At 35.8% G+C, this 19786-nt stretch overlaps 4 protein-coding genes across 4 annotated transcripts; 2 read left to right on the forward strand and 2 right to left on the reverse strand.

Moving 5' to 3' along the window:
• Nucleotides 1-560: 560 nt before the first annotated feature.
• Nucleotides 561-2352, reverse strand: LOC111398999. The gene is made up of 3 exons (XM_023026195.1): nucleotides 1228-2352; nucleotides 989-1069; nucleotides 561-894 (listed from the first exon to the last, which is right to left on the reverse strand). Exons 1-2 carry the CDS (start codon nucleotides 2089-2091, stop codon nucleotides 998-1000), a joined length of 936 nt encoding a protein of 311 aa, XP_022881963.1. The 5' UTR covers nucleotides 2092-2352; the 3' UTR covers nucleotides 561-894; nucleotides 989-997.
• A 296-nt stretch (nucleotides 2353-2648) lies between these two features.
• On the reverse strand, nucleotides 2649-4142 carry LOC111399000. Its single transcript, XM_023026196.1, has 3 exons — nucleotides 3060-4142; nucleotides 2821-2901; nucleotides 2649-2726 (listed from the first exon to the last, which is right to left on the reverse strand). Exons 1-2 carry the CDS (start codon nucleotides 3921-3923, stop codon nucleotides 2830-2832), a joined length of 936 nt encoding a protein of 311 aa, XP_022881964.1. The 5' UTR covers nucleotides 3924-4142; the 3' UTR covers nucleotides 2649-2726; nucleotides 2821-2829.
• An 8255-nt stretch (nucleotides 4143-12397) lies between these two features.
• Nucleotides 12398-13407, forward strand: LOC111398367. The gene is made up of 2 exons (XM_023025281.1): nucleotides 12398-12810; nucleotides 12876-13407. Exons 1-2 carry the CDS (start codon nucleotides 12398-12400, stop codon nucleotides 13405-13407), a joined length of 945 nt encoding a protein of 314 aa, XP_022881049.1.
• A 180-nt stretch (nucleotides 13408-13587) lies between these two features.
• LOC111398368 lies at nucleotides 13588-14902 on the forward strand. The gene is made up of 6 exons (XM_023025282.1): nucleotides 13588-13632; nucleotides 13734-13813; nucleotides 13906-13999; nucleotides 14101-14242; nucleotides 14333-14517; nucleotides 14801-14902. The coding sequence occupies exons 1-6, from the start codon at nucleotides 13588-13590 to the stop codon at nucleotides 14900-14902; spliced, it is 648 nt and encodes a 215-aa protein (XP_022881050.1).
• The last annotated feature ends 4884 nt before the right edge of the window (nucleotides 14903-19786 follow it).

The raw sequence follows: 19786 nt of genomic DNA on the forward strand, positions 1-19786 counted from the left end.
CATATGATCCACCTTAACGGATCGACTTCCTATGACACCCAACATAGAAAAAAAGAAAGTTTGACACTACACTTTGTTGTAACGAACCACTATCTCAAAAGTTCGTCAAACCATCTAAACGATCCGATCATTCATCGGGATTGTTATTTCGAAGAAGCCAGAATTGTATAGCTTTCTCTAGGAGAGCCAGTACCCCTCTCAAGGAACACACACACACACACACACAAGTGCCACATATGCTTGTATAATCGAAAACAGTAAAAATTTCTAACACAACCTCTAAAGAACACCAAGTAAGCTTCTATTTACATAAAACTAAAACCTGCTAAATTTTTCTTAGATACTAACCTCAACTGCCAATCCCATCTTAGCGCAAACAGACTTTTCATTCTATTATAATTCATAGAAACGGTAAAAAAAAATAAAAAAAAATAAAAAAATATATATATATTATAAAGAACGCATCATAGCCATTTACTATTCCTAACTGCCATAATCACCATCAGCCAAGAAAGCATTTTGCTAAGCTCAATAAAACAGTAACTACAAACTGCACGAAGTATTAAGTAATGCTGTGAGAAAATTATCTCGAATAGCATAAAGCACTATGTTTAATCAAGAAAACAAAAACACCCTACCAACCTTTTGCACTGGGACACTTTATTCCCAAGAAAAAAAAACAAAATTATGAACAATTATATCAGAACTAAACAAATCAACATTCCCAAAACAAGTGAATTCGTCTTTTACACCACCATTTTAACAGAAGAAATTCAAGTAAAATTTCTTATTTATCAAAGCTGGTGCAATGTATAACTAGATTAGTAAATCCTTCACGGTTAAACCAATTCTTGTCAGCAAATCCTACGAAAGGCCCTTCAAAACTTCAAAGAACTGCAAAATTCATTCATCAATGGAAAACTCAGAAATAGATTCAAACCCAATTCAAAACATTTAACTTCTGTTGAAATTGAAAACAAGAATTCACCATTTTCGTCTATGGAGCAGCTTCAGAAACTTTGTACATATCCAATGTAATTTCTGACAACCACAATCCTGGAAAGAGTGACTACAGAAAACCCACAAAAAAAGAGTGGTTAAATCAATGGAACAGTGAAATAAATTACGCAATTCAATCAATCAAATGATCAAACATTTTGAAATTCCTGTTCGCATTCTGTAAATGAAATCATGTTTATGATTGATTGTGAATTTGAATATACTTACATCCAATTCTTTCTGAACAATCTTGGCTCTCTTTTTTGGTCTGCGAGGGGGCCTATGACCAACCATTGCCATGAAATCCTGTTCGATCTCTCTTCTTAGCAGTGTCACTGAAAATTTCGCTCTTTCTCTCTTCTCGCCGCTTGGAGAATCCGGCGCTTCGAGTACGCCAATCCTCAGCCTCGGCGACCTGTTATCGCCTGTAGACGGCGTCCTTATCGGTGAGAGCACCGAACGGGGTTTCATTACATCCACCGTCATTGCCTTACTAATGTTGTTACCACCGGCGGTGGCGCCGTCAACAGCTCCTCCATTTCTACCAGAACCGCCGGCGACCGAACCACTTAAAGGCGCCTTACACGCAGCTCTCCTTGTCCTCGAATTCCACGGCCTACAAATCTGACCTGCCGCACGCGGTGGTGGAGGCGGTGGGGGTGGCGGTGGCCGAGGTGAAGGTGGAGATGGAGAAACGAAAATCTCACCTTCCTCAAGACCTTCCTTGAAAATCTGGTCTTTCATCTTATCCGCCACCGCCTGAAGATCGGACATCACCTTCTCTCTTACCGCCGCAATCCCATCATCGTCGTCGTTTTCAAATCTCCGTCCACCACCGAAACTGCCCACCGCTCTCGTAACACCCATTTTGTGGGATCTATCACTGTCCCTCTGTTTCTCTCTGGTTGTACGCTGTTGTTGGTGCTTATAATCAGAAGAATCAGAATCATTTCCATGGAAGCGGCTGAGGGTTGAAATTTGGCCATTTGAGTTGACCTTCATGCAACGGAGATATCGCTGGTTACCCCACCGGAGGCCACAAGGCATCGTGAAATTGTGCAAAGCCTTCGATCTTTCTGTCCCCATAACCATATCCCGATCATTCACACACACATTTTACGCAAACAAGAGCTTCAAAAGAAAGAAAGGCCCTACGGTTTGCTTAAGTGTCTCTCTCTCTCTCTCTCTTCTTTGATTTGGATACTATGGGAAAATCGCCGCGAAGGTGAGTTTAGATTATATCGGGGTGGCGTGGGGTGGGGGGTCGTGTAGAGTAGGGTTGGGGCAACGAGGTTTCGGACTCCATCCTGGTCTGGTTTAACGTTCGGATTTTTTTTCGAGTTATTAAGTGCTAAGATGCGCCATGTGATGAGCGCCACTGATAGCAAACTGCGACTCTTTCTTATATGAGTCGTTTGTGTATGTCGTTTGGATTGGTGTTATGGTAAAAAGATTTTAAATTTCAGTTTGGCATGAATTAAAATTACGATTTTTATTTAAATTATGAATTTTAATCATACATTTTGAGATATTCATAACTTTTCAATTATACATTTTATTAACATTTATCAAAATATACTGAAAAACCGATTTATAATGAGTCGTGACATTCAGCTAATTGGAATGTGGGGAAATGAGACACAATTTCACTAGATTAGTAAATCCTTCACGGTTAAACCAATTCTTGTCAGCAAATCCTACGAAAGGCCCTTCAAAACTTCAAAGAACTGCAAAATTCATTCATCAATGGAAAACTCAGAAATAGATTCAAACCCAATTCAAAACATTTAACTTCTGTTGAAATTGAAAACAAGAATTCACCATTTTCGTCTATGGAGCAGCTTCAGAAACTTTGTACATATCCAATGTAATTTCTGACAACCACAATCCTGGAAAGAGTGACTACAGAAAACCCACAAAAAAAGAGTGGTTAAATCAATGGAACAGTGAAATAAATTACGCAATTCAATCAATCAAATGATCAAACATTTTGAAATTCCTGTTCGCATTCTGTAAATGAAATCATGTTTATGATTGATTGTGAATTTGAATATACTTACATCCAATTCTTTCTGAACAATCTTGGCTCTCTTTTTTGGTCTGCGAGGGGGCCTATGACCAACCATTGCCATGAAATCCTGTTCGATCTCTCTTCTTAGCAGTGTCACTGAAAATTTCGCTCTTTCTCTCTTCTCGCCGCTTGGAGAATCCGGCGCTTCGAGTACGCCAATCCTCAGCCTCGGCGACCTGTTATCGCCTGTAGACGGCGTCCTTATCGGTGAGAGCACCGAACGGGGTTTCATTACATCCACCGTCATTGCCTTACTAATGTTGTTACCACCGGCGGTGGCGCCGTCAACAGCTCCTCCATTTCTACCAGAACCGCCGGCGACCGAACCACTTAAAGGCGCCTTACACGCAGCTCTCCTTGTCCTCGAATTCCACGGCCTACAAATCTGACCTGCCGCACGCGGTGGTGGAGGCGGTGGGGGTGGCGGTGGCCGAGGTGAAGGTGGAGATGGAGAAACGAAAATCTCACCTTCCTCAAGACCTTCCTTGAAAATCTGGTCTTTCATCTTATCCGCCACCGCCTGAAGATCGGACATCACCTTCTCTCTTACCGCCGCAATCCCATCATCGTCGTCGTTTTCAAATCTCCGTCCACCACCGAAACTGCCCACCGCTCTCGTAACACCCATTTTGTGGGATCTATCACTGTCCCTCTGTTTCTCTCTGGTTGTACGCTGTTGTTGGTGCTTATAATCAGAAGAATCAGAATCATTTCCATGGAAGCGGCTGAGGGTTGAAATTTGGCCATTTGAGTTGACCTTCATGCAACGGAGATATCGCTGGTTACCCCACCGGAGGCCACAAGGCATCGTGAAATTGTGCAAAGCCTTCGATCTTTCTGTCCCCATAACCATATCCCGATCATTCACACACACATTTTACGCAAACAAGAGCTTCAAAAGAAAGAAAGGCCCTACGGTTTGCTTAAGTGTCTCTCTCTCTCTCTCTCTTCTTTGATTTGGATACTATGGGAAAATCGCCGCGAAGGTGAGTTTAGATTATATCGGGGTGGCGTGGGGTGGAGGGTCGTGTAGAGTAGGGTTGGGGCAACGAGGTTTCGGACCCAATCCTGGTCTGGTTTAACGTTCGGATTTTTTTTCGAGTTATTAAGTGCTAAGATGCGCCATGTGATGAGCGCCACTGATAGCAAACTGCGACTCTTTCTTATATGAGTCGTTTGTGTATGTCGTTTGGATTGGTGTTATGGTAAAAAGATTTTAAATTTCAGTTTGGCATGAATTAAAATTATGATTTTCATTTAAATTATGAATTTTAATCATACATTTTGAGATATTCACAACTTTTCAATTATACATTTTATTAACATTTATCAAAATATACTGAAAAACCGATTTATAATGAGTCGTGACATTCAGCTAATTGGAATGTGGGGAAATGAGACACAATTTCACTATGAAAATAATTATGACTATAATATTTAAACATGTGATATAAACTTGTCGAACTATAAAATGAGAAGTGTTTAAGAATAAAAAAAAATAAGGCCAAACATGATTCGGATTGAATTGTTTTTGAACTACTTTCAAATAAAATCATTTCAAGGTTTGGATAAATTTCAAAAGAACCACTTTTTGGAATTCGATTTGGTTTCAAAGTAAAGTTTTAACGACATTAAAATAAGGTTAATGAATGTAAAATTATAAACATATATAGTTCAATACTAAATTTTTTGAAGTACAAATAGAATAATAAATAAATATCTTGCATAAAATAAGTGTTTTTTAAATCAAATTGGGTGAATGAATGTTTCAGATTTTAACTATTGAAACCTAAACTGAATGATCTCCAAATAATTTGGTTTGATTTTGAATCGAAACGTTGATGACTTCACATGAACCCGAATCAATGGTTTCAAAGCCACAATTCGAGTTCGTTTCATGTGTTGACAAATTTATTTATTTATTTATTTATTTATTTTTTTTACAGTAGATAACCGGGGACCTAAGAGTGGGGAGTTAAAAAAAAATTTCGATGAAAAGAAAATATAGGAACCTCTATAAACTCTTTCGCAAGACCTCAAGGTGCGCGGATTCTTCAAAATAATTTCCAAACAACATCGTACAAAAGGACACTATTCAGAGCGAAGAAGAATATGCATGCTATTGTGATTCAATATGTGAGCAAATGGAAGAGGAACCATGTAAGTGAAGATGGAGGGAAAAGAAGAGATTTAGAATTTGGTTATGTTTGCAAAACGAGAGAGGAAAAAGAAGTTTATTTAGCTCTGTCTGAACTCCTTTTTTTTTTTTTTTAAATAAATTTTGCTAAAATGATTTGTTGGAGAATATATGATTAAAAATTTGAAACAAGTTTTTAGTTTACCTGCAAAATTATTTTTAAAAAAAATATGGTTGAAAATGAATTTTTAACAAACGAGGCTCAAAGACGGGCTTAATTTAGAGTTCACAAAAATTTAGGAAGTAATCAAATTTTCATTTGTTTCATTAGGAACCTGATCTATGAGTTTGTGAATCAAGGGAAAGAATTCAAATAAATTTTAACTACTATATCCTTGTTATTTAAGACTTTAAATTTTAACTTTGACATTCAATCTCTCATTTTTCTATTGTGTGACCATATATCAATTGTACGCCCAATTGGGAATCCAACACTGCCAAACTTATCAACAATGAATGTCGAAATGCATCACCTGCAACCTCCGTGTACAAAACTATGCACACACGCTCTGGAACCAAGTTGGCGGAACAATCACATTGGGGGCTCTGAAACCAAGCGTGGGGAGTTCGATTTCTGGTAGGAACCTTTGATCCAATAAATGAGAAATTATTTGTGGATTAATCACCATGGAGGAGGCTTCCTTTGGAGAAGGAGTAAAAACAATGTGGGAACCTGGGAACCAACAATGGCACATCCTGCGATTTACCTCCCTGAGCAGCTGAGGGGCCGGAGGTTCAGGGACGAGGATATATAGTCTAGCGCAAGCTGGGACACCTCGTTAAAAAAAAAAAAAAAAATTATCGTGATAGAGATATGGATATCACATCTTAACAATTCAAAAATATATATATAAAATAAAATTGAAATTAACTCTCTTTTCTTTTTTGACGAACAATCATTCCCTAAAATAATACTATTTCTCATATAATTTGAATCATTTATTTCTTAAGTTACGTGGACATGAGCATCACATAATATTTCATACACAATGTATGAGTCACAATGACAAATGACAATATTATAAAGAAAATTCATTTACATCGACAAGAATATCTTAATTCAAATACTATATAATTATACACAAATATGTAGCAGTAACGTTGTATTCCATGTCAATAGCAATGACATTTTGCATTGTAGTTGAAATGTTACTTATCTCTATCCTTACCTATTATATCATTAATCTTTCGTTCCTCCATTTTTCTTATCTTTGTTAGCATCCGTATAAATAAAGTGCTCATATGTTAATCACGATCATATTTCCTACTAGAATAAACTTAGAGGTATAACATGGTAAAAGTATCGAAATGATATCTCGAGTAAACTGCTGTGTGGGGATAATTTCTTTGATCTTTTACTATTTTTTGCGCATGTAAAAGTAATTTTAAAAAATATATAAAGAGAATTAATTACCTTTTTTTGACTCAGCTTCAAAAGAATTCAAAACCTTGAAAATGGAAAATCCCTCACCAGTGGCGTAGGTAGTTGGGGGCAATGCCCAGCAATGTCCCCTAGCCCATATAAACTTCCAAGAATTATTTTTTTTGAATTTTGGTCCATATATTAGCATTAGCCCAACTCTAATTTAAATCTCAACCTAAGTTTAATGCTCAATTATTCAAATTCTATTAAAGATACTACAATTGTTAATTACTCTTTTTTTTCAAGACATTCATGAAATGTGAATATTTTATTGTCAAATTAGATATTCTATTTAATCATCTTTGACTAAAATTTACTTATAATTATTAAGTAAATTTTATTAGAGATAAATTGTATTGATTAGATCTAAAAGTAAAATTACTTATTTTAATAGTTAGAGATACTACGTATTTTTCTAAATTACGTATGTTTTCATTCATTACTAATTCATATTTATAAAAAAAAAATACTTATTTTGACCATAATATAGATATTATGATCAAGATGAATAAGTTACTATAGATTTGATATTAATAATAAAAAGAATATTTGTTAAAACTTTCAGTTGCTTGGAAAGAATGGTTGTCAAAGTTAATAAAAGAGTACTCATTAAGTAATTTTTAAACTGTTCATTGGTGGATATGTATTTTTGCTTAATTTTATCATGATTCGATTTGTTTATATTTTTAAAGTAAGCATTAATTTTTTATTTGGTAAAACAAGAAAAAAAAAATTAGTAAAATATCTTAATGTGAGACATCTAAGCTTTTTTTTTTTTTTTTATTTCATCGTACCTCGTATACTTTTTATCGTGAAAGTCACAAAAATAGCCTCCGAAACTCGATTTCTTGTGGTGTAAGTTCATTCAAAAAATTTTAAATTTCAGCCATCTTAACATCATTTTCTGACTCCGCCCCTGCCCCTCACCCATAAATAAATGAGATATTATGTAGGTGTTCGGCTGCAAATGCATACAGTTCTTATTTGTATTTTTAAACCCCAAAAGTTTCACTAACCATCTTTTCAACCCTACAACTTTGTTACAATCCTTAAAAATCTTCAAAATTTTCTAAATATCACAGAAACTTTTTGAAATTATTTTTGTTCCAAAACCAAGGTAGATGAAGATTGTGCTGTGATGTTAGTGTTAGATTGTGTGCCCGTATAGTATATTTTGCTATGATAAAATAATATTTTATAATAAATAAATAGTTATTTTATTTATTTATTACATTTATTTATATTGAGCATTCGAATTAAGCTGTTTATGATTATTTGTAATAATATAAGTTAGTACTTGCGTTGAGAAGTACCGTGTGCCATAATTTATATTTTGATTATAAATAATTTGTTCACAATCAATGTATAAGGGTTGGCACCTTGTATCGAAATGTTGTAATATTGACTGATTCACTATTCAGAATTGTGATTTGGCCTTATCACTAAAATAGTTAAAGGTGACACCAGTATACTTTGAGTGTATTGAACGGACTACATGTTGAGTTTAATTCTATAACGTCAATATGTGAGATCAAAGCCCAATTTGAGTCACATTCTTTCAAAAAATATATATATTTTTAAATAGTGACTTGATATTATTTCACCACATATTTTTTAATAAAATAATATTACACGCAAATTCAAAACTTTTCCTTATATTTTAACCACACATTTTTCATCAATACATTATTCAAAAATACATTCTTATGAAAATAATCTCAACCAAGGGCCAATTTGATTTGTCAAATATCTCGAGAGTTGGGAACATGAGAATGAGTTAAGTAGAGAACATGAATTCGTGTCGGGAACTATCACCCTTATAATGGGCAGAGTGACTATTTAATTATTTTCTGTTGAATGGTTAAAATTTGAGCTCAGTATCTAACGATAGCTAAATGTGATTAGTTCACAGGACCGTTGAAAAAAATTGTACTTAAGTTAGTGAGAATAATTAGAAAGTGCTAACTAATAGTTACAATTTTGACTTTGAAGAATACCATAAAAAACTTAAAGGTTTAAAGTATCAAGTTTTTGAAATTAAAAAGCTGGAAGTCTGTGATAAAAAAAAGTTGAAAGGTTGTGATTCAGAATTAATTTAAGAATTGACCATCGAATTTAGGTAAATATTAAAATTCTTTAATCTTGATATAATATATACTTGAATATTTAGACGATTTTATTTATCGAATTAAAGAAATTTTTTAATTTTTAGATTATTCCGCTTCCGCATTCCGACAATTAAAAAGGTTGAAGATTGAGAGAACTACCAAGGAATATGATAGAAAACTGCCATGGATGACAGGAAAACCGCCGCGGTAGGTGAAGGTGGCGTGGAAGACTAGAGTACAATGGTTCATTACATTTTTTTTTTTTTTTTTCCCTCTCTCCCTCCCTCCCTCCCCTTTTGTATTCTTTTTTTTATTTCATTCTTTTTCTTAATCATTGTTTTACTCATTCTTATTCTTTTGTTCCAAGCTAAAACAAAAAACACAATGATCATTTTAAGAGATAATTTGTTTTAACAGTCAAATAAATGATTTCCAGACAGAAAAGGACAACATTCACAAACAGTTCATAAGTCAGAGACTTGGGGTGTTCCAAAAGGTAAAGGTTTGGATCCAAGCTGGAATTTTCCCAATGTTAAGCGGTTGTGTAAAATTGTTACTTTAATTCTTAGGCAAGAAAAATAAATTAAAATGTGGGGGATAAATGCATTTTGTAATTGACAGGAATATATCGACCAAATTACTATCATTTAATTAAAAATATTATGTAGACTAGACCACATCCTCAATAAAATATATCGGCATACCCGAGGTGGAAGTTTTGGAAACAATTTGCAATTTTCCATACAAATGGAATAATAATATTATTGGCTTTTGCTCCGAGGAAAGACCTAATACCACCTTTATTTTATTACCATTAAGAATTTGTGCTTTTCCTATGTTTTTGGCAAGTTTTGTCATTTTTCCCAACACTGCAAAGGTGTCACGGTGCATGTTACCTTTCAGAGTTGTATGTAATTTCTGTATTAATAAAACCAAAATAATGTGAATAAGGTAATGGACGAAAATAAACTCTTGTGAATGCAGAAAATCGTGCAAATCAAACAATATGGTAATTATTTACAATCGGAAGAAAAGAATATGAGAATTTAATTAGAAATTAATCATTTGAAAAGCTATTGGGATGCCAAAGAATAGTGTTTAGTTGTCCCACTATTTAAATAAATTTAGAATACTTCAACTAACAGTTGAAGTATACTTGACGTGGAAGAATACCCAACCCGAATACATGACTCCTTCCCATTTGTTACAAGTTTCTTTAGTACTTATTTCGGTAAAAAAAAAAAACCCTAACAAAAAGACCAATCTAATCAGGGGCACAGATGCAGATTTATTTATTTTATTTTTTATTTTTTTTAGTGCGGACAATAATATTAAAGAATAAAAAAAAAACAACATTATGACCTAAATATTATACTAAAATGAAATAACTTACAATTGTTTTTTTTACAAGTTTTTATACTTTGATATCGTTGCACAACCAATGTTAGAGTCCTTAATCCAGGATCGGTAGGAAGTTGTGCAACATCAAAATCGTCTCTATTTGATATCTCCTCATTAAAATTTTCCACAACCTCAAGAGTTTTTCGTTTATAAAATCTTTCCATGATTGCTGTAATAAATCGGAATTGAAATGTAAATAAACAAATTACAAAGAATGAAAGACACAAAACTCTGAATTGGAATTTAAAGTTCAATTTAATGAGTAAAATACTCTGAACTGGAATGTATATTACTTTGAATTATTGAGCTCAAAATTCTGAATCGAACAAAATAATAAAATAAGAGGTAGAAGAAAAAGATTTTTTTTTTGAATTGAACAAAATTTTATTTTTATTTTTATTTTTTTTTTTTGGGTTGAATCGACCAAAACAAACTGGGTAATTTTTAAATTTTTGAACAAAATTCCATTCACATTTTTCCGAATCAATAACTGAATGGAACAAAATAAGAGGTAGAAGAAGAATATTACAAAAAAAATAATAATAAATAAATAAATCTGGTATTACTTGCTTCAATTGACACCTACGGTTTCACTACTTCAATTTCATCGATTTCATGAATTTGGGACTTTATTGTTTTGGTGGGAATTGTGGGTTTCAATTCAAATGCTTTAGATTTCAGAAGGGACTTGCGTGGGGATTTGGAATAGATTATGGAAGGGTTTGTAGTCTATAGACCAATGGCATCCACCAATTTTATAGTTGAGAAAAATTCATAATACTGATACTAACTTTGGCCCAATTCAATAATAAGGTAACATGTTTACATTTTCTGAAATCAGCTATCATATAAAATTGTATGTCAAAATCTCTTTTCAAATCAGTTTCCTAAAAACTAGGAACGTATCTCCATCAACACACGTATCTCCATCAACGCCAGTCTGTATCATAACAGATTCACATCTCTGAAATAAAATGTTTCATCTCCAAGCTGACGACAAAAAAACTGAATTTACTTTTTTTTTTGTTCACGTAATTCCTTCGATTGACGTCGATCGCATAATCCTAGTCACAGTTGGGGAAAGACGATCGCTTAACAACAGATTGTCAATGGATTCGTCCGAACAGCATCTAATTCAGCAGCCGTCGTCGAATTCAGGGATTTCGATTTTTATCGGGTACATCATTGAAATTCAATTAATCTCACAATCCGCTTGCTGCCTGATAACCACTGATCGGTCAATTTTAAGATCGTCTGTATCATTGTAATGAACTATCACACGATTGATGTCAAGATTTAAATTACATTATTCCATTATAAATTGTGACGCAATTGCAGTGAATTATAACTGTTTATGATTTGTATTCACCAAACGAATATGTGAGCTGTGTTTACTTAGTATGTAACGTGAAATAAAAGTTGTCACGCATTTGTTATGACCTGCAGTCAGTATATTGTAATGTACAGTTCTAATGCTGTGGCTTGTGACCTCTTGTGCTCTGCATTCACAAAATGAACACATGTTGTACATAGAGTCAACACCTAACATGAACTGAAAACTGTGATGCATTTCCTTTGACCCACGGTCAGTATGTCATAATATGCAGCTTGCAGTCCAAAAAATGTGACGCATTCGCTGCGACGCAATCACTATGATATGTGAATTATGACTGTGATCTTAATTGCATTAGAATTGGTGACGCATTTCCTTTCGTCTACGTATTGCGACTCCTTTTCAATATCTGTGACTTAATGCTCTGATCTGATCTGCATTTGCATTTGAAACTTTTACATATTTGCTGTAATAACAGTATTGTGCTCCATTTGAAACTTTGACACATGATGCCGTGACTTGTTCACGATTTGCAATGAAACTACGACGAATTGCTGTTATCCGCAAAATGTGACTCCGTGTCCTAATCTATGATATTCATTAGTTGTGACCTAAACCTTGTTTTGTGGTTGACATTATTGTAGTTGGTGTTGCAGAAATAGGATACATATATGTTTGCTTATTGAATGCCTTAGAGCCTTCATTGGTCTTAATCGATCGTAATTGCGGGTACATGCAACTGGTGGATACAATTATGGCTTAGATTGGATTGGATCCCACTGAAGTGGCAGTCACAATAAAGTATGTTTTGAATAGTGAACTATCTCCAATTGTAATCAAGAATGACAATAATGTGCTGTCATACATGGCGTTGAAAGATATGGATCGTGACCTACCCAAATATCCAATCATCATTGAGGTCACAGAAGAAGATAGTAAACAGAACAATGCAATGTTACCATTTGGTGTGCAACCCAGTGGACCAAAATTTTCATTGATGGATATGTCATCAGATATATGCGGGGCGATAATTGAACCGTTGTGTGATAATTATGAGCATGAGGTTACGGTTGTATCGGTCACCAATGCTAGGGACATAAAGACAGGAAGGGTTTTTCGTAACAAAGAGATCATGAAGCTAAGCTTGTCCTTTTATGCCATCCAAAACATGTTTGAATATGTGGTTGTTCTGTCAGATAAGAAGAACTATCTTGTCAAGTGTTCATATGACGAGTGTGATTGGATCTGTAGAGCATCTAGGATGGCTAGAACAGAATTGTTTAAAATTAGGCATATTGTAGAAGGTCACTGATTGCTTCTAACATTGTACTTGGTTTTCATAGGCAAGCAACAAAAGCACTTGTGTCGCACTGCATAAAATACAAGTACACATCGTCACGCACTCTGTATACCCCAAATGATATATGTAATGACGTGTTGCATACGTATGGAGTATCGTTGAACTATGTGAAAGCGTGGAGGTCTTGGGAGGAAACTTTGAAACTAATTAGGGGTGATCCAGCAGATTCTTTTAATAATATACCAAGATTCTTTACCATGTTGCAACATACAAATCCTAGAACGGTCACAGATCTGGAGCTTGATGGTCACAGTAGGTTCAAATATTGCTTCATGACGCTAGGCGCATCAATTCGAGGTTGGGGACATTGTAGGCCGATTGTTGTGTTTGATGGTACGTACTTAAATGGACACTATGGTGGGACATTATTTACGACATGTACACAGGATGCAAATAACAGCATATACATACTTACTTTCGGGATTGAGGATAATGAGAATGATGCCTCTTGGACATGGTTCTTCGAAAACTTGAGGAAGGCGTATGGCTATAGAGAAGGGTTGTGCTTCGTATAGGATCGCCATAATATCATCAAAAATGCTATTGAGAAGGTTTATCCCGGAACATGTCATGAAATTTGTTCGTATCATCTCCTTCAAAATCTAAAGTCACGTTATGGAAAATCGGGTAACAATATAACACAAACATTTAATTCAGCTGCTTGTGCCTACACGTTGTCAGAATACGAATATAACATGCAACAGCTCGATGCGATTAATGGAAAGATAAGGTGTTACCTGGTAATACATTACATATTACCACCAAGTTATATTCTTGTGCATACATTTATTACAGTATTGTGAAATATATAATTAACAGATAATCATGTTTATGTTTGTAGGACGGTGTTGGTCCTGCTAAATGGTCACGATTCCACATGCCAACGAATCGATATTCTACAATGACATCGAATATAGTAGAGTCGGTTAATGCAGTCACAAAATCTGCCAAGAACTATCCCATCGTAACTTTGTTGGAGTCATTGCAACAAACCATACAGTGTGGTTTTGTAGACATCGGGAAACTGCGCAAGCCACTTTCACAACCTTGTCAAGCAAGTATGAGAAGCAAATAAGGGAAATGAGCATGGATATAAGAAACTTGAGGGTAATGTCAACATTTGTGCCTGAAATGTTATATGTAACCTGTAACTTGTTCTTTGTGGCCAACATCTTAGTGACATTTGTTATATTACTCTTTTGTTGTAGGTTGCGCGTATTAATCAGACAATGTTCTCAACCAGCTGTGAAAATTTAACTTTTGTCGTTGATATAGAAGGACGTACATGCACTTGTAGGATGCTCCAAGTTGATCAACTACCGTGTCCACACGCTCTGGCTGTGATTGCAAGTGTGAAGATGGATCCATATGAGTTTTGTTTATATTGTTAGACGAGAGAAGCATACAAGAATACTTACAACGAAACTATTTTCTATGTAGGAAATCGAAATGAATGGATAGTGTCCAAAGACTTCGAGAACATAGTTGTGTTACCACCTAATCAAAAGCGAAGTTGCGGAACTCCTAGTGAGAAGAGGTTTAGTTCTGCAGTTGAAAATAACATAACTGTCCAATGCGGTCATTGCGGTGAAAGTAGTCACAATTGCAGAACTTGTAGCAGTTTGGTTCCATTAAGTCAAATTCAATTGAAAAAACAAAGAAAAGATAAGGAAGTCAACTGATGATACATATCATGGAACTTGCAACAGTTTGGTTCTGTTAAGATAGTTGGTTTACTTTTTCATTCAGTGTTTGAACGTAATATCGAACACAATTTGTTAGAGAACACAAATATTTATTTAATAACAACATTTCCAAGTTCAAACCTTATAATAATGATGTTTTACTATTGTATTTGTAATGTTCTTTCCACATAAACACATTTTTAAATATAGGCAAACATGACAGGTGGGAATTGGGTATAGCCTAAAAGAACCTGTGACGTGTGTTGTGACCATTACAGTGCGAACTATCACCGGAGGGTTGTTACATTTACTTCATAATAAATGAGTGTGGGGTGTCACGGGTAAAAAATGGTCTGTTAGCTGTTATGTGAACCTGGAACATTGACCTGTAACCTTCGCAACGAACTGTGGTTGTGCACAAAGAATATTATACTTATTGTGACATTTTCGGTGACTTCTTATTGACATGTGACCCGTACTGGGACCCATTGGCAAGAGACTGTGCATAAGGAATTGGAACATGTAATCTTTGCTGTAACTTGTTTTCAATTGCCTGTGACCTTTGCAGCGAACTATGGTTGTGCACAAAGAATATTATACTTATTGTGACATGTTAGGTGACTTTTTATGTGACATGTGACCCGTACTGTGACCCGTTGGCAAGAGACTGTGCATAAGGATTTGGAACATGTGATCTCTACTATGACCTGTTTCCAGTTGTTTGTGATATGAACAATATACATCAAACTGTGACTTGGTCGATGACCTGTGAAATGAACTGCGATGTTGCAATAAGAATAAGAAATAACTGAGACCTACTGTATGACATGTGACCTTTTTCGTGATATTTTCTGCAACAAGTGACCTTTAGTATGACCTGTTCACAAGAGGATCTAACTAAAATAATATGGAACACGTTACACAATATCTCATGCCGAATAATACATTCAAAACATAATTTCAAGACACATGAAATCCAAAACTCAAACACTTGCTTAAATACTATTGCTTAAATCAAAAACAAAAGAGTATCCCCAGAACAAAATACCCTTGTTCAAAGCAAACAAAAAAATTATCCATAATCACACTTCACATTCCATTCTACTGCATTTTCAAACTACACCTCGAATGTCACTTAATAACTATACTATCTCCACCGGTTGGCAGCAACGTCTTTCTCTCTGTACTGATTTCACGGTGCTTGAATAACAATGATGCAACATCCAGACGTATCAAATTTCACTGGCATTGATCCTAAATCGTCATGTAGCATGTACTTGGCATATTTAATCACATATATGCCACAGTTATGCCTGCAAAGTGAAAAAAATTCCGGTCCATTATGTGTAGAATCATATTATAACAGTATGTTTAAATTCTCGGTGACAAAAATTACCCATTATTCTGTTGTGGAACAGAGGAATTAAGTACCACCTTCAACTCCTTGGAATCGTCAGTAGATGGATCCGAATCCTTTCTCCAAATTCCAATATGGTCCATGAGGTGAGAGATCATTTTAACGAAAGGATCAATTCTGATAAGGACCTTGATGCCATTGTATGTTTTCCTTGCCGAATTTAATAGAAGTAAGGTCTGCTTTTTGATAGCAAGCACTGCAAACATCCAATGTGCTTTGTTTGTAGGCAGAATGGGCATGAACACAAGGTCCACTTCTGCCGAAGGTTTGCTCTGTGGAATTCGTGCACCTGTGATGTCGTCAATGAGTCTCTCATCCGTGACAATTACCTCTGGATCTTGTTTGAACTTGTGGTACATGTTCTTCAGCTTGGCTTGAAACACCGTGTCGATCGTGGTGGCGATGACTTTGATGTTTTTGCCATTACTTGCTAACTGACGTATGTAGTAGAAGCACACATCCATATGCTAAAAAAATGGAAAACTGTAAGATTGAATTGACATATAAATTGTGCAGGGTGAACTGTGACCAGAAAATATGCTTGAGTGCACTCTGTAAATTGACTATGACCTATTCACCGTTATTTGTGACCAACCTCAAATGGTCTGTGACAATTACATGTGACCTGTTATGCATACCAAAATGTGACCTGCATTGGGACATACGAACCATGCATATGGCATTGCGAACTTTATAAATTGAATGTAAGAGGGATGTGGGCAGTGACATATAGGTAGTTGGCTATGACCATGACCATGGAATCTATGACATACTCATATGAATTAAGACTTACAAAGAGATACATACCAAACAACTCAGTGACCCATACCTAGACACAAGTTCGTACCACCATCTTCTAAATTGTGCATGGTGAAATGTGACCAGAAAATATGCTGGAGTACACTCTGTAAATAAACTATGACCTATTCGCCTTTATCTGTGACCAACCTCAAATGGTTTGTGACCATTACATGTAACCAGTTATGCATACAAAAAATGTTACCTGTATTGGGACATATAAAACATGTGTATCGCATTGCGAACTTTATAGACGCCGGAATGTAAGAGGGACGTGGGCAGTGACATATAGGTACTTGGCTATGACCATGATCATGGAATCTATGACCTACTCATATAAATTGAGACTTACAAAAGGATACATACCGAACTACTCAGTGACACATCCCTAGACACAAGTTCGTACCACCATGTTTTATTTCCAACGACGAACTGACCAACAAGAAAAGGTGGACGAAAATGATCATCTCGATCATTAAACTTTTTCCTACAAAGAAAACTTGATTGAATATTCATAAATGTACCAATTATAATGATATGCAAAAAAATAATTCATACTTGCTATGTAGCTTATATCATCTCTGGAACCAACTTTGAAAGTCGGCAATATCGGCATGGTCTGCAGACTGATTGTAGTGTTGGAAGATTACGACATTATTCGACTGCTTGATTTGCTTCCCTTCATGAACATACGGAGATTGAAGTGCTTTAGCTGGCCTAGGAGCCCTCTTAACGGGCAATCTAGAACTTGGCGCAAAAATAGGAGACTCCTGCATATTAATTTGATATGGACTGTGACTTACTGAAACATGCAACATACAGTAGTTTATATAACTAGCAGAATTATCTGGGCTTACCACCTTCTCAGCAGATTTCGTGTCCTTCAAAACATCATATTCGACAGACTCAACATACGTTTCCACCTTTTTCGATTTTGTTGGTTCTATGGGTGTTGGTTGCGTGAAACAAACACCCAGATCGAAGGATGGAGGTTGTAGGCTATATGGAAATTCAACGTCAACGACAGTTTCCATCTTACCCTCGCCTTTAGAATCAACTGTTATTTCCGCATCTCCAACCTGTAACATAAAATGTATAATCATAATTAAAGTTTATACGACAAATGAACATATATCATTTTATGAGATCACATGGTATGTTGATTACCTTGTCCAAAGGTTCATAATCTTTGACAATGTTTAACCCAGATTTATCTCTGAATTTGGTCAGGATTTCTTCCATGGAACTAGAAATCAAGGCGGTCACGGATTCAATCATAAACTGCTTGTTTGATCTGATGTCGATCAAGTCTGTACGGATTTCACCTTGCATGTGAACAATATTGTTCAATTTATTTTGCTGATCATGCTTGAGCGACGATATCTCTGTTTGCTGATCTTGCTTGAGCAATGATATCTTTGACTTCATCGCATCGATTGCCACACTCATCCGATGATTCTCAGTTTGGAGTTCAGTTAATTGTTTGAAAAACTGTTTTCTCATTTCGTTAACCACCTGCACCATATGACTACCCATTATCAGTGGCAAGACAATGGTGAAAACATCTATAGTCCAGATGCTTGTGACCCATAATGAACTGACAGATCAATGACCCATAAACTATGACCTAGAAATGTACTACGATGTTGCACCAAGAATAATAACTGAACGTGAAATAATCTGTGACATGTGACCTATTCTGTGACATGTTTCTAATACATGTGACGTGTGCACACGATGACTTATGAAAATAGCAAAGGTGGAATAACCTGTGACCCGTAATGAATTGACAGAAAAAGCGTTAGCTAGAAAATGTGACATGTGACCTACAGCTGACATTATTTAACAACTTACATCGTTTAGCACCGACTGATCCTCCCTACTAGGCGAATTGGCATGGAATGTTGTTCCCTACCATCTGGGTGGGGTGTCAACAAAATCGTCATCACCATCGTCAAGAGGTACATCGGAGTGACCAAGTCTACCATCCATAATCATAAGCAGCGGCGTAGATGCTTTTTCACTCGAGTAACTCAGCTTCCTAGTTGCCCCAACGGAATGAACTGATCTATCCACCATACCCCCTTTCTCTTTTTCCCACGTGAACGTTCAGGTTGGGTAGGCTTGATATATTGCATTTCATACATGTATGGCATTGCCATTTCCATGTCTGACGAGTCCAGGTCACGTATTTCCATCTGCCATTCCAAGCACAGACACATTGTAATGTCAGCACACTACATCGATGTACAAAATAATAAACCCAAGCAATGAGTTGTAACAGTAACTGGGTATATGTCCGGTCATAACCATGTGAGGCATGTCATGAGTGTGTTCTGTGACCTGTCTATTATTAATTGTGAGTCAATGAACATATGTTGTGACTTGATGTGTATAATCTCTGACTTAGATACACAACTATTTAAGTTCTGTATTACGACTTGTGACTTAAGGATAAGCACATATGAGATGCATTGACGTATTGTAAATGGTGTTTAGATAATTAGTTCGGGATTACAGAAGCAATTAGGTCCGTCAAGCTTAGCAGCAGGTGGGTGATCGTCTTCCGTCCAATTCCTTATTCGGGGATATGTTCTTGAGGTCCTTCTTGCTACATATCCATCGAGGGTAGGTATTGTCTCGTAAATTCATACTTGAAACGCTATTAGAAGACCTCGTAGTCTATAATGGGTCGTTCTCTTGCTCAAACCCTCCCTCAATAAACTAATTAGTGTCTCAAAGAGTGACTTACCCCATGAGAACGAGTCCATCAGATTAAAATCCTCTACTAGAACAAACATATAGTGTTCAACCACCTTCTTATAGTCTCTTGGATACAGGTAAGAAGTAATGAAATACAACGCACCAAGCCTTGAAACATCCTCATCTGGAATGTCACCTGCAGAAAGAAATCTTTCCTTTACATCCGCATGTGTCACCACCTTCAAGTTACTAAAGTATCTCCTTTTCAAATGCGAGGGAGTCTTCTCCAAT

This window comes from Olea europaea, chromosome 8 (assembly GCF_002742605.1).
Source record: "Olea europaea var. sylvestris chromosome 8, O_europaea_v1, whole genome shotgun sequence".
Taxonomy (NCBI): domain Eukaryota; kingdom Viridiplantae; phylum Streptophyta; class Magnoliopsida; order Lamiales; family Oleaceae; genus Olea; species Olea europaea.